The 14769-nt window shown below is 42.7% G+C and overlaps 1 protein-coding gene across 3 annotated transcripts in view; it reads right to left on the reverse strand.

Moving 5' to 3' along the window:
• Positions 1 to 6437, reverse strand: part of DHRSX (dehydrogenase/reductase X-linked) — a 1538459-nt gene extending 1532022 nt beyond the window's left edge. For 2 of the 3 annotated variants that reach the window (XM_069637026.1, XM_069637025.1), the window contains exon 1: positions 6290 to 6437. In XM_069637026.1, coding sequence (XP_069493127.1) covers positions 6290 to 6437 — 148 coding nt within the window. The remainder of the gene's footprint in view (positions 1 to 6289) is intronic. The other variant, XM_069637028.1, reaches the window with a different exon arrangement.
• Between the last annotated feature and the right edge of the window lie 8332 nt (positions 6438 to 14769).

Genomic DNA, 14769 nt, shown 5'->3' on the forward strand with positions numbered 1-14769 from the left:
CCTGAAGTTTGGGTCTCTATTTTTTTAAAATCTGTGTTGGCAGTGAACTATCTTAAAAAAGAGAACGTGTCAGTTGATTCAAGATGGCCTATTGAACAGTGGAAACTTAATAAACCAGTGGGAGTTCAGTTGGGACAGGGCCAACTTCTCCAGCAGTTTTCCCAGGAAGGGGTGATGGAGATGGGGTGGTAGTTGGCTGGACAGGAAGGGTCTGCTGATGTTTTTTAAGGAGGGGGCGCACAAGGGAGTGCTCCAGGGAGGAGGGAAACGAACCAGAAGCAAAGGAGTGGTTACAGAGATCAGCGAGTGCATGGGCTAGAGAGCAAATGTTGTCCTTGATGGTTCTGGATAAGCAAGGGGAAACCTGTTTCGAAGAGACCTTCATGGAGCGGACAACTCTGGTGACTTCTTGAAGAGAGACAAGGGTGAAGGAGAAGGAGGGGGGTGAGTGGCAAAGAGAGACAGTGGGGTGAGGGATGGGTTGGGAGAGTGAGTGACTAGGTAGTTCAGGATGTCCTGAGTTTTGGTGGTGAAGTGTGTGGCGAGTGCGCTGCAGAGGGCCTGAGAAGGAGTAGGGGAGGATGATACTGCAGAAAGGTTAGCAAGTTCTCTGCAGATTTTGAAAAGCCTTAACAATAACAAACCTTTGTGAATGTTTGTTATTGTAGATTTTCAGTGAAGAGAATGCACAATGCTTCTACTTTGTAATGTGTGCCGAATTCCAAAGCTCCCTATTTGCTCTTCAGGCTTGTTTGCATTTAATTTCTCTGACCAGCACATATCATGCATGCTCCAGCAATCGGCCAGGACTTATTTGCATACACATACCCATAAGGGCTTGTTGTTTGGATTAGACACTGCCGCTTTCTGCCTACAAATCATGTTATATGTTCAAACAGGAGAAGTTGAGTGGATGGTCAGTGGTGTGATAATGAACAGCCACCATAACTTTGACATTTTTAGGAAATCTAAATATATATTATGTCACAGGTGCATGTGTGGGCCACCTTTACACGTACAAGTACGCATTCGTTCCCTGCACTGACATCTTCATATCCGACCACAATGTAGGAAATAGAGGAAAGGCTACAATATACACCTCCTCGCACACATATCTGCCCAGATTCCAAAAAACATAGTAAAACAAGACTCATTTCTATGCTCAGAACTACGGCCCTTTGTGCTTCCTACTTTACAATTAAAATCCACAATAACCAAATAATTGTCAACATTCATTATACCAAAGCTATAATATTTTTAAAAAACATTGTTAAATGTGTAAAAAACATTTTAATTTCTTAATATGGATATATAAGCTTTTGGGCAAGAATGGACTTTCTCGTTGTAAAAATGCCTCCCAGATATGTTGTACGTGATTTGAGAACTGTTGAAATTCCTTCACACATTCTCAATTAGAAACAGAAAGTTACCATCTTTCATTTGAACCCAATATACGGCTTTACAATCTATACTATTTATTGTCTAAAGGTGCCAGGATATATCTTGACTGCAGAAGCTGGCACAAGAATTAACCAGCAATAACATCTCCATCTTAGAATTTGCACCCAACATGTCCAAACTAAACCCGAACATGCCTGAATGAGAAATGCTATAGCAATCATCTTTGCAAAAATGTGGAAGGGGGTAAAAGGGCCGAGATGCAAGTATCTTGGGAGTATCAATCTCTCATCAAAAATATAAAATGGGTGCCACCACAGTAAAGAGATAAGGGACCAGGTCCCCTTTCTACATCAATGACGGAACAGGGAATGCAGTGAGTGTGGGGGCGAAGAGCAGGGTGGAACATATAGCCAGGGTGGAAAGGTGGGTAAGAGGAATGGAGGAGGGGCCAGGGTAAATGTCCAAAAAAAAGGCAGCATCCAGAGGAAAGACATGGGTGGCTGTGGAAGCACCGTTTCCCAGGTGTGAATACGATTAGTTTAAGCCTGACATGTACAATCAATCATATTGAACTGAATACACAAGTTGATCCCACTTAAGGCATTTGATTTGCAATGGCCAATTTTGCTGTTTTGTTAATCATGGGCGAATTAGACCCTAAGGTATAGAGGCGCAGAAAAAAGAAAGGGAGACACTGTGCTGTATTATTAAAGAACAATTAGTACAGGTAATTTACGAAATAGAAAAGGTTTTACATTTCTTTCTAAAAACGTTCAAAGGAGTCAGTGTCAAATCAGTAAGAAGACTGTTCCAGAAACTGGAAATGGAAAAAGAACATGGTAAATTGGAAGTTCTGGCAAGATTAGCCTTAGGTATATGTAGCCGTAGTTTCCTTACTTCTAGCAGGGCGGACGACACCCTCATTGAAATTTCTCAGCCATATAAGGAGGCTGGTGGAGTACAATTGCTTTGTAGGCCGCACACCCTTAAACAAACCATAGCATCCAAAGGAGCTTGGATAGAAAGGATGTGATTGAGAAACTTTATTTTGCCTAATACAAGTCTTGCGGCAGAATGAAGAAGTGATCTAAGGGGGAAAGAGCATGCCTAGCGGTGCTAAAAAGCAATGCATAAATGTGAAAACCACCAAAGTCCTTTGCCATGGACAAAAGTGCTCTGAAGGAAAAAAAGTTGATTCTTCTAAGTAAAGAGTGTTTGCGTCTTGGAATTTCCTTAAAACATAATGTTTCAGGGTCAGTTTATCATCAATGTAAAACCTAGAGATTTTACTACGCAAGACAATTTAAATACTTTAAGAGAATAAAATGGACAGCCAAGAATGAATAAGACAATTTGTTTAGCCTAGAAAATAGTAAATTAGGAAAAAAGATGCAATTTGAATTACAACCGTAATTGTGGATCTCTATATGTTCTTTTTAGAGGAAAATCCTTAAGGTCACATCAGGACATATGTTAATGTTCCATGTGACTCACAACAAAATGCCTTAATACACAAAAAAAGACAAAAAGCTTTTCATATATGTTGTGCGCCGTAGATTATTCGATATCTCCCAATTTGTGTACTGAAGGATCAAAAGATGGACAAGAAATATCACATGCTATTTTAATAGAAACGATATGCGTGACAGCCCCTTAGCCCACGGACTAACTCCCAAACAGCTATATAAAACTTCATGGAACCAGATTGCACTAGCTTGCAAAAATACTTTGAGAAAATCTTCTCCTAACGTAGAATCCGGAGATTAATGGGATGAATTCACTATAAAGTATAGTTACGCACACAGATCAAAGTTGTTACATAGAGCAAAAATGTTCCCTGGTAATATAATCACAAAAAAAATCACATGGTCATTCACAGAAAATCACATGCTGCGGTTCAAAGTTGTCACACACATACAAGGAAAATAAACACTGTATAGAAACATTATCACTAAAACCACAAACAAAAGTAAACTTCAGCAGGCATGCCATACCTTTACAAGATGGTGCCGAAAATGGTGGCGAAAATGTTGCTTTGATCAAGAAGCAAATGTGCAACAAAAGGCACTCGCTAAATCATACAGCAGCTGATGGTTATGGAACCTGACTCTTGTTGTTATATTATTTATTCTTACTTTAATGCAGCATACATTTGCAAAAACAACATACCAAGCAGCATGAAAAAGTAGCATTGGACAGCTCACTGTAATTTACACAGCTCCACTAGCTTCTACAAAATATGTGATACTAACAGAGCTTTTACCAAGATACACTCTTTCTCTATGACTGAGCAGCTTATGGACACTAGGGCCAATTCACTGAGTGCTGCAAGCGTTCTGGCAGAGAGTTGAAGTTCTTAAAGGCAGGCCTAAAAATTAGTTGGGATCAAGAACTCTGAGGTGAATACGAGTCAAAAGAAATAAAGATGAAAAAGAAGAAAATCGAATTTATAAGAACATATGTTTATGGATGCACTCAAATGCATATCATTGTGATAAGATATTTTAAGCAAGCCTCATGAAATACCACAGGTTAAAATGACGCTCTAATGGATGTTAAAGAACTCAAAGAACAGGTCTATATGATCACAACAAAGATACAAAGGACAAATGCACATTACAAACACCAATAAAGGTCTAGAATAAATGTAGTTTACTTATACAAGCAAAACAGAGATCGTTATGGAACATCTCAAGGAACTATGTGGTTCCAGATCAAAAAGTATGAGACTCAAGCCAAGAGATTTTTAAGATAGTCGATCGAAAGCAAAACAATGCTTCAATAATTTTCTACTGGTGGTTTCAGGGGCACAGTGGCAAAACTCTTCAGTGCAGAATGATGCCAAGTCCAGGATTGTGAGCACTTGGGTAACACCTTCCAAACCCAGGTGGCATGGCAACACCACAAGCACTGGCAAAGTCAACAGTTTGGGCTTTTATTTAGGTATCTAATAGACATTTGCTAGGTACTGATATTATGGTACTAACTATGGTAATACCTGGCCATAAGATCGCAACAGCAGGCAAATGGTGTGATTACCTGGACATATGATCGCAGTGCTTGGCAAATGCCTATTTAATACCTATACATAAACCCAACGGCTGACTTTGTCAATACTTGTTTTAATAGGACTTCAGTACAAGGAAAGGATAATAGTCAAGTGGCTGACGGCACACTTGGTTAAGAAATCTTTATTACATCATTAGCTATTCACTGCTGCAATTAGGCCATTAACTCTCAGCAGACTGCTTAGAACTAACTCTGACAGGCTAAAGTTTGATGTTGCGGATTGATAGATTTAGCTCAAAGAGATCCCCAGCGGATGATTTTTGCTGGGGAAGGGCAGGTAGCGGGTGGGAAAATAACCAAAAACCTACAAGCTGTGTGTCCCTCCTCACATGCCATCTTCCACCTAGCTGTACTCTCTAAGGCAATAGTTTTGGTTTATAGGGCGCAGTGCCCTAGGCAGCAAAACAAAAAAGTGGCGCCCTGCCCTCCCCTCAAGTGCGCCCCATGTCATGCGGGGCGGCGCCAAATTTTTCAATAGGCGCTGAAAGCATCACCTCCCTATTGTTTTTAAATGTGCTCTGCTCCTAGGAGCAGAGCACATTTAATTTCAATAGGGTGCCTGCCACGCATTCTCCTACCATGCCAACTCGGGGGAGACCTCGAAAGACTTCCCCCAGCTGGTGTGGTGGGGGGCTAATGGCAGGGTGCCCTGGGCGATCACCCTAAGGCCAGCCCTGCGTGGTACATTAGGCAGTAGAGATGTGCATAAAGCCATGGGAATAATACAGGACTTCTTAGGCTCTCACTACTTTGCAGGTAGATCTGGCTCCCAATAATGAGGGGATAAAGCTACAATTAAACTCGTTCTACTTCATATGTTCATATATTCAGTTTTGTCATGTTAGTTTATAATGTGATTTGTGCATGTTGGACATCCTCTTTATAAGATTGAGCCTATTTTAGCAATGTTTCTTCACAAGCCTATCACTTGGTACCAAAGCTCTCCATAGCTCCGTCCCCCATTTCTCCATTTGCTGCCTCTCTCTGCTCCTCCCCCCAAAACTCTTCCAGGTGGAATCCCCATGCATGCAAACCCTCCCGATTTAGGCAGGAGGCTAGTTTATTCTATCAAAAATATGGCTTTTTTTTACTTTCTCCCTCCAAAAATAATTCTACCCTCAATGCAAGCCAATTGGAAAATTCTACCGTATTTCTTGAAAATATCTCCCTCTCGGGTGTTCCAAAATGATGGCATGTATGAATCTCCTAGTATTGTTTTCGAATTCAAACACTCGCTGCAGCATATGTCAGACAAGGGTCGCCCTAGTCAATATTCCCCCAACAGTCTATTTTGTGTCCAGTTAACGGACGCTGGGTGCACAGAACTTTACTTGGTGGGCGGGGTCTACGCGCTCGTTTGTCAAGATGCGTGCGCAAGGTGGGCGCGGAAAACCTCTGTCGCGACTCGCGACTTGTACGCGCGCGCTCTGGCTCAATCCGTGTTCCCTCGTAATTCAAGGCCAGGGGAAAAACTAGAGAGGAGGGGCCAGGGCGGTGGGATGTTTCATTCCTCCTGCTCTTATTTGAAGGGTCGTTACCACAGCGCAGACTTCGCGTAGACATGGGTCGAGCCCAAGGATGGAAAAATAATCCTATCGTTGGGAAGTGGCCTATTGTACGATATATTCGCTATCGTGTTCTCTGAATATACCATGAAAACCCAAACTAGGAGTTTTCCTGGGTCCTCTATTGTAACCGCCCCTTTTTACTGTCGGAAGACATGACTGGCGCGACTTACTCAATCCCCCTCCGCCCCCTCTCCGTAATGGCGCCGTGCGATATAGAATCCCAACAACTCGACATATGATATGCCTCTAACCTGGTGTGGGCAGGGCGCGGCTGAAGAGCTGCTGCACGACCACTCTCACCGCGACATAATAAAGCTGTAGCACGGCCACTGCGATAGACAGTAGTGACATGGCTCCCTCTGTTCCGAAGGTGAGAGAGAGAGGAGGGAAAAAAAGCATATCCCGGCTTCCTCTCTGGGTTGTGATAGAGTCGGCGCCGCGGCTGAGCCCACACCCAACGGAAACAGCCGACCTACCCGCGCCTCTCTCGATAGCACGATGTCACAGGCAGACTACGGTTTCCCACGCCGTGCTCAGGTTTTATCGCCATCTATCGTGATTTAGAGTACCAGCAATTTTCTCTCTTAACAACCATGCGAGCCAATCCCTCCTTTACATTTACATTCAGTTCAAAGGGAAATACCCCTTTCCATATATGGGGGGCGTTATTAAATATACACGTTTGTGAAGTTAAGCTTCTCTATGAGTCGTTGGAGGCCATGTATCCAATTGTCTTAGGAGTTTATGAATGCGCGCCTATGTTGTGTTTTGTACAGTGTATACGTATATATAATCTATGCCTCCACTTTATTTCCAAGGAATAAAGGATATACCAGTACCCCCGCCCCCCCCCACAGCTCCCCACACATTCATAGAGCAAACAGCTGTTCAGTAGTTGGACCATGCTATAGTGAAGAACCTTAACTCTGAACTCGGTGTGCTGCCCCAGGCCCTCCATCCTGGTCTTCTGGCTAACTTCTAATGTCTGGCTAACCTTGTTTGTATACAAGTTCACACTTCTTAAGTGGATAACCTCTTCTCATTCCAACTTCGTCTTTTTAAGCACTGTGTCTATACTGTAGACCATATGCTTCTTAAAATTCTCGATTTTTTTCCCTACCCAAAGTGTTTTTGATTTATTTTGGAAAACATAAAAGCAGCACGAACAACAATAATATATAAAGTAAGATTTAAAAAAATCACATCTCATCTTAACATTATTTAAAATGTCTCCTTGACGAGTTAATGGTTCTCAATGAATAGCTAGAAATACCCAGAGAGGTCCACATTGAGTAAAGTGCATCTTTCGAAGTAAAAGGATAAGGGTTCTGCATCGAAGGATGCTATAGCTTGGCCAAGATGGCATAAAATGCAAGAACATCTTTACGTGTGTTTGAATTGCATGGGAACTCCAAATGCCGACAGGCTTCCCCTTTCCGCTTACAAGTCACAGGATTTGGTGGGAGAAAAATGAAACCTAAAGAATATGGTATAACCTTTACAAGAAATTTTTGTCTGTAGTATATTGTTGACCCCCAGAAACATGGTCTCGAAGCAGCCACAGTCTTCGCCCAATAAGCCATCAACATGCCTTTGACAGTGAGACTCCCGTACCCCAAGCAAGATTTGCATGCTCTTTGAAATCTGAATAAATTGCCATCTTCTGCAAAAATAAAAGGTAATCTGGACCCAACTAATTTCAGGCAATAGATTTTTGAGAAAGTGGTTTCTCTTTACTTGCCAATTACACTATTAATCATGATGTGCTGATTTGTGCCTTCTAGATATTTCATTGACATTGGCGCAGTGGACCATAAAAGCATACTGTTGTTCTCTCCTCCCATACCTTAGGAGTACAGTTCATGATTGGTTCTCTTCCTCCCTGGTCTGTAGATCCACATGTGTGACAAATGAGAACTCCAGTTCAAAGCCCATTGCCCTTGAAGCAGTGTATCTATGGATTCTCCATTTTTATCTGCCTCGCTTGATTTCGGTATGTGATGTCTAAGGTATTGCTCCAAAATGCACTATTGAAATCCCCCAGAATGTAGACGATAAACCACTAGCATTGCCTCTCTGAATGCCTTTCTTTACTTGTTAGACCAGTAGGTAATGTCCTCCTTCAAACAAAAGCCTTCAAAGGCAGTTTTTCTCTATTCTTTCTCTAACAGAAGGATACATATATAACACTTAAATCAAGAAACTTACACATCTGCTATGGTGATGTCTAGGCAACATTAATCTGTTAAAATAAATATCAATTGTGGCCACCCTATCCCGCTATGACATATCAAGCCCCTCAAGTGCTGCGGTCACACAGGCCCATTCAATATGTTTGTGGGTTGATGTTGGTTATGTTTTAGATGATTTTTTTTTATAAATATGTGAATATGTGAGGTTCACCAGTCCAGTAGTCTAACAGCATCATGGCTTGTCTTTGGAGAGTCGCATATTGTGCCCCTGCCATATGTATCCAGACATTGGTTTGCGAGAGAATAGAAAAAAGGTAACATAGGAAGGGTAAGAATGAATGTTCCGAAAAGTTAAATGTATATTAAAGATTTGCATTGTCGTTCTTAGGACCGAGTTTTTTGGACCGTCCAGGAAATACCACTCACCCACACAGGACTGCAACAGAAGAGGAGGCCAGTGAAAAGCAGAGTGGAGAGCAGGCCTGAAGATAATACCACCCTTTTGAGGCTACCCGTGAGGTTAAAAAAAAAGGCAGCCTAGTTTAGGATCAGCTTCAAATGAGCAGGATATTAACATGGAACTTACATTAGTACAGTAAGAAATGGAATGATTTCACACCTACTGGAGCAGAGCGATGGACCAGGGGGCGAAGGCAGCAGGTAGAAAACCCCAAGAGTTCCCTACTGGAGGATGTTGCCTCCGACAGGCCGCGAAAGACGCATGGAGGAGCCCAGATCCCACAAGTGAAGACTGCATTGTGTTTCAAGAATGCTAGCGACCCTCCCGGGTGAACGGCAGAGTGGGGGAGGCGAGGCCAAACCTGTGGTACTAATCTTGACTTGTGAATTGGAAATTGCCAAACCAAGAAAGAGACGCACACAGCCAATGAGTTGGAAAGCGCCCTGAGAGACTGGTTTGTGTTAAAGCGAATAAAGTAGCAACATTATATCGCAGGTGAAGGTTGCACGCATGTGGATGAGATGCAAAGAAAAGCAGAACTGTGAATGAACTTTGAAGTAAGGCCTGCTGTGATATCAGCGATACTAAGTAATGGAGTGGTCCGGCAAAAGGAAGTAGCCCACTCGAATGTCTCCATGAAAGGTAGATTGTTTGAAGCAATAAAGCAAATGAACAGCAAAAGTGAAGCAAGCAAGAGTAACTCCTAAAGAAGGGGAGAGTGAAAGTTAAAACGTGAACTTTGGGTCGAAGTGGTCCTGCAGTGGAAGCCATGCACATCCGAAAGTGGTCCGACCTCGACTGGGGGAGACCCAAAGTATAATAAGATTGGGGAAAGGAGCCCCCTTGCAAGTTTATGTTGAACTTTGTTGTGAGAGGTCTGAGCCCGACAGAGGGGGGCCTTTGTGAACCTTTGGTTGAAGCATTATTTTGGAAGTCAAGAAAAGAGACTTTAACGTGGAAAGCCAGGCAGGCCGCAATCCGCATTTTGGAACTGTTTATTTTGTTGGAAACCGAGTCAGTGTGTCATCCTCGTACAAGGACAGACTTGCTCCGTGAGGTCTAGCGTGCGGAGGAGAGCTGTTTCAACCACATTTATACTTTTGAACACTGATTTCTTTTCTTTTCCTTTGCATACATTTCTCCTCTTTACATAAGAGATAGGGCAGGCATTAGGATTGTGTTAGTATAGGCCATTTTGAGTTGACGGACTCCACTAGTACTGTTTTGTTTATGGTCGTGACTACACCCATCTTAGTTATAGGACAAAGTAAGATTTCTTCAGCCCCAACATCTTCAATAAAGGTTTTACAAATTATATCCATTGTGTCAGTGTCCTACTTTTGATACCATGCCTCCCCTACACTCGGTACATGCCACTGGCAGGTCCCTATGGGGCACTAATGTGCTCCCACCATTGGTGCGTGGTGCATGGCACTTGGATGGGTCCCTTGGCTGCCCTCCCCACTGATCTGACTCACAGGGGTGGCCCTGGTGCACTGGCACATAGCTGCTGCCGTAGGTAGCTGCTGTGGCACAAACTCACTGCACCCTGTCACAATGCCCAGCTCATGGTTCTGTCCACTAGGGCTTCTTGAGCTAGGCTGTCAATGATGATGATGCACATGGGCTGGGGGGGAGGGTTTACTCATCTTCCGCATCCTGGCTGCTGGCACCCACCTCTGCATCTCAAACTCCCTTGCTGCCCTCCATGTCCAACACTAGTTACACTTCTCCCATGCAGTGAGTAACAGTGGTTCCAGAGTCCCTCCTCCGGTAGTCATGCTCTTCTGCCGGTGCTGGGACAGCAGTCCTCGGACCCTGACCAGTAGCTCCTTCTAGTGTTTACAGCAATCTTCCTCATCCTGGGGGACGCTGGACACTGCTGTCACCTTCTGGCAGATCGTATGCCAGATGGCTGTCCTCGCTAGGCAGATTTTTCGCGTTGCCTGGCCCCATAGAGTTCATCATGATGTGCAACCACCTCCTCAGCAAGCACCACCAGTTCTCCCTCGCTAAATTCTGGTTGAGGATACGATCTTGGGTAGCCTAGCCCCTGACCCTCTCCTGGGAAATTGTGTTGTTTGCAGGTCTGGATGGCTACAGGGAGCTGTGATATTTAATGGATTGTGCTTTTCAAAATGGCCACCGCAGTGCTTCCCATTTCGGCGGTGACGCAATTCATATTTGGTAAGACAGCTGGGTCTGTGGCTCAGTGGACTAATGTATCCACTACAGGGGCCTCTTTTTCACCTCATGGTCACAGGTTTGAATCCCAACAGTTACGCTCAGCCCCTCATCTTTCTGAGGTGGATAAAATGAGTACCATTAAGTTGGGTACCAACAAACATCTTTTATCTGCTGATAGCGCCAAGATGCCCTTCTGGGGTGAACGTGCACTCTACAAATACACATTTGAGTCGTTTAAGCAACAATGCAGTAACTGCATCTAGCACTGCTGCCATGAGGGGCAATCCCATATCTATGTTATCAGAACTCTGCACTGCCAATGTTTCTGCATCCATCGAACACAATGAAGGCAGTAGACCTTCTGTTATTGGTCTAATGCTGTGCTATAGTATGCTATCAGAACATGTTTGTCCCTGTGTTTCTGCGCTGGGACTGCCTGTACGCAGCCTTGTTCTTCATGGCAATAGAAAATAAAGAGCTTTTTATAATCTGGTAATCCAAGAGCGGTTGAGGTTGTAAAATCTTTTTTTCTGCCTCATCTGTCCAAATTAAGGTTTCACCTGGGTTTAATTGAGTCATCTCGTTCAATGGTTTCACTATGGCGCTACATAACCTTATATCCACTGACAGCAGTATCCAGTAGCGACCAGAAAGGATCTCACCTGACTAATAGGGGCAGGATTCAGTAATTGTAGGATTGTTTTACCGTTGACCCAGTAATGTTTCTGCTTTCCACTGATTTATTGTGCCCTAAATAGTGCACGTTTGTTTGACACAATTGTAATTTTTTCTTGGAATCTTTGTTTTTTCTATGCTAGGGTGATTAAGACTATTGTTTACATGCCTCATATGAGGGAGATGCGACCAATAGATTGTCTACATATTGTACCAGTGTCAAAACATCTGGAAATATTTTTTATTTATGACCTTTTTTAGGACTTGAGTGAATAGAGTCCACGCCATTGAAGAGGTATTGCCCAGCTAGATGGGCTGGTATTGAGTAGATGGCTGAACTCAAATTAACGACAGTGAAATGTGTCGCTGTGGGTGGTAAACATGAAAGTTTTGAAAAGAAAGAAAACCCAGTATAATGCTCGGCTATATAGTCGCTCTCATACTGTTCCTCATATGAGGTTACTCCGACTTGCTCTAAACAAAATTTTGAATGACGTGATAAAAAATATTCTTCTTTATCAAATTTGCACTTGAAGCTATACTGCAGGATAGCAGTGAATCTTGTCAAAAAACGAATTTATTCTTGAAAAGATAAACGATTTTCTCGGAAGAGGAAGCCATTTAGGCTATCAAATGAGATGGGGAAATTATTGCCAATGCATTTCGGAGATGAAATCTCCTTCGTCAGGGCTGTACTCTATATGGTTCAGTAAAGCATAGCACAATAGAATCAACAAGTTTTACATAATTTTACATTTGAATTGCACAGTATATTACATACAATGTGTACATACCGAAGGGCAATGTCTTAACAATAGAGTATTAAAAGAAAAAGCGAAATGCCAATGAAGTGACAATTCTTCAAATTAAAACATTCTCCATGAATGTAGAATATGCAACCGTGTACCTCCTATAAAGTTGCCCACTGTATGTGGGGACATCTACACAGACTCTAGTCCAAGTACATAAATATGCACCTAAAAGTAAATAAGTGGTGATTGGGTCAGTCTCTCACATGTCATTATACTGGCGTTTATCAGCACAAATGTTGGGGAGCGGATTACTACTTACATGCCTTACGCGCGTATGTAACATACGCGTTTTGTCACAATGTACCTCCTTCAAATTGGCGGCTTGAAGTAAAGCCTGTGGTGAGTAAACAAATGGTGGGCAAGGAGCCCTCTATACTTCATAAAAATACGGATACAGTTTAACCTGTGGGTGTGGATCATATGCTTACCTTGTGGCCGCCATAAAAGAATTACTGATCTGAAGAACGCACATGCAGCGCTCAATTGGCTGTTTTTTAAATGGTTGCCATGGCGTCTGCTGGAGACGCCTGGACAAGGCACACCGGTGTGTGGGTCTGCATATCGGGTGGCTCACGCCCCTGCCTCGGCTGTAAAGCCTAGGCCGGGATGTGCAGGCCGCCAAGTTAAAACAAAAATGTTGTATACATTCACCAATACTAACTGTTTCCTTGTGAAAAACTATGTTGCAGCTACGCGACGGATACAAGATCAGAATATTCTGAAGCTACTTTGTTGTAGTCATGGCTGCGATGAAACCAGCCGGGAAAGCAAATGATTATAAGCTACCATGCTGTTGACATGGACACAGTGAAACCAACACGGGCAAAAGCACAGAGTCAGTATACGTGCTTTTGCAAGAATTATATAGGACCTATGTAAGCGCGAACCACTGGAACGTAATATTTAGGCAAAACTGGGGGAGTTCACCTATGTAAATCGCAAATGTGATTATGCATGTATAGTAAATGCTAGGTCTTAAGCATTAAGGGGTGGAGCTCTTACTATAGTAGATGTACAATGAACGTATTAATACAAAATAAATCCTAATTGCTTCAATATAAATCCTTGCACATTATAGAGAATGTACACCTGTTCATTATTTGCTTTGATCACATACATACAGGTCTTTTCTTCAGTGGTTGTCATGGCGTCTGCTGGAGACGCCTGGACACAGCCCTTGGGAGGGTGTGTCTGCAAACCAGGCGTCTCGCACCAAGCTTGGGTTGTGAAACCCAGGTTGGGACGTGCAGGCCGTCAAGTGTAAACCTAAGTGTGGTACATTCAACACTAATAGCTATTTATTAATGAAGAACTGGGTTGCATCCCCTGAATGTGCCCTAAATCAGAAAGTTCAATGACTTATTTGTCGTTGTCATAAATCCAATAAAACGGGCTAGATCCCTTAGATTACATAGTTTGTGTGCTGTAATCATATTTATACACAGAACGTAATGATGGCTACAGTTCAGGTCACCTGTGCGTTGTGTGCTGTGATCAAATTAGTATTATGTATGTCAAAGTAATCACACATTATTATGAATATACCCTAATGCTATTGCTAAATGGGGAAACCCAAAGTTGCCTGCAACGTGGAAACTGGAACTTAAATATTATAGACATAGATTAACTGGTCATAGGGCTTATGAGTCTTTGGGAAAGTACTTATTGCCATATACCCAACTGTGTCTTGGGATGTACTGATGAGATATGGTAAACAGAAACTTTGTAAGTAAGGGATATTGAATGTTCAAATGTAACATGAGAAATTCATTTCTTCATGAATTCCTGTTGGACTTAAACATCCCAGTCGATCGATCAGAAAGCTTCTCTTTTATCAAGTTTCACATTCATATTTTCGTGCTGGTTAGATGTACTGACAACCTCTAGGATTTGGAATTTTATATGTGATAGATAATTAGCCGGTGTGATAGCACAGCGAGTAGAACACTCGCTTTGACATCTGTGCAGAGCCTGCTGACGCAGGTTCGAATCCCGGCAGGGCCAAACTCAGCCTTTCATTCTTCCGAGGTCAATAAATGAGCACCAAACACCGTGGGTAATAATAAGCAGCGCTCAGATACTTGAGGGTTCGAAGCGCTATATAAATGCTAAATTATTATGTTTCTTCTCTGTCCAGTGCCTGGCTACTTCCGAATTCATGTTGGAATTGTGTATGCAGGATCGGTGCTCTTTTCACCTCGTCTTTGCCATTTTTTGGGATTTGCCTACATAATGTAAACCACATGGGCATTTGATTACATAAATGTTAGTACTGTCACATGTGGCATAATTTTTGAGTTTGATTTTTGACCCATTCTAGAGTGGTTGATGGTGTCTCCTCTGATGATAAAGCTGCAGTTCGCGCAGTGCAGACAAGAAAAAGTTCCAACACGTTGTGTCCTAGG

This window comes from Ambystoma mexicanum, chromosome 7p (genome assembly GCF_040938575.1).
Source record: "Ambystoma mexicanum isolate Mex_15411 chromosome 7p, UKY_AmexF1_1, whole genome shotgun sequence".
NCBI lineage: Eukaryota > Metazoa > Chordata > Amphibia > Caudata > Ambystomatidae > Ambystoma > Ambystoma mexicanum.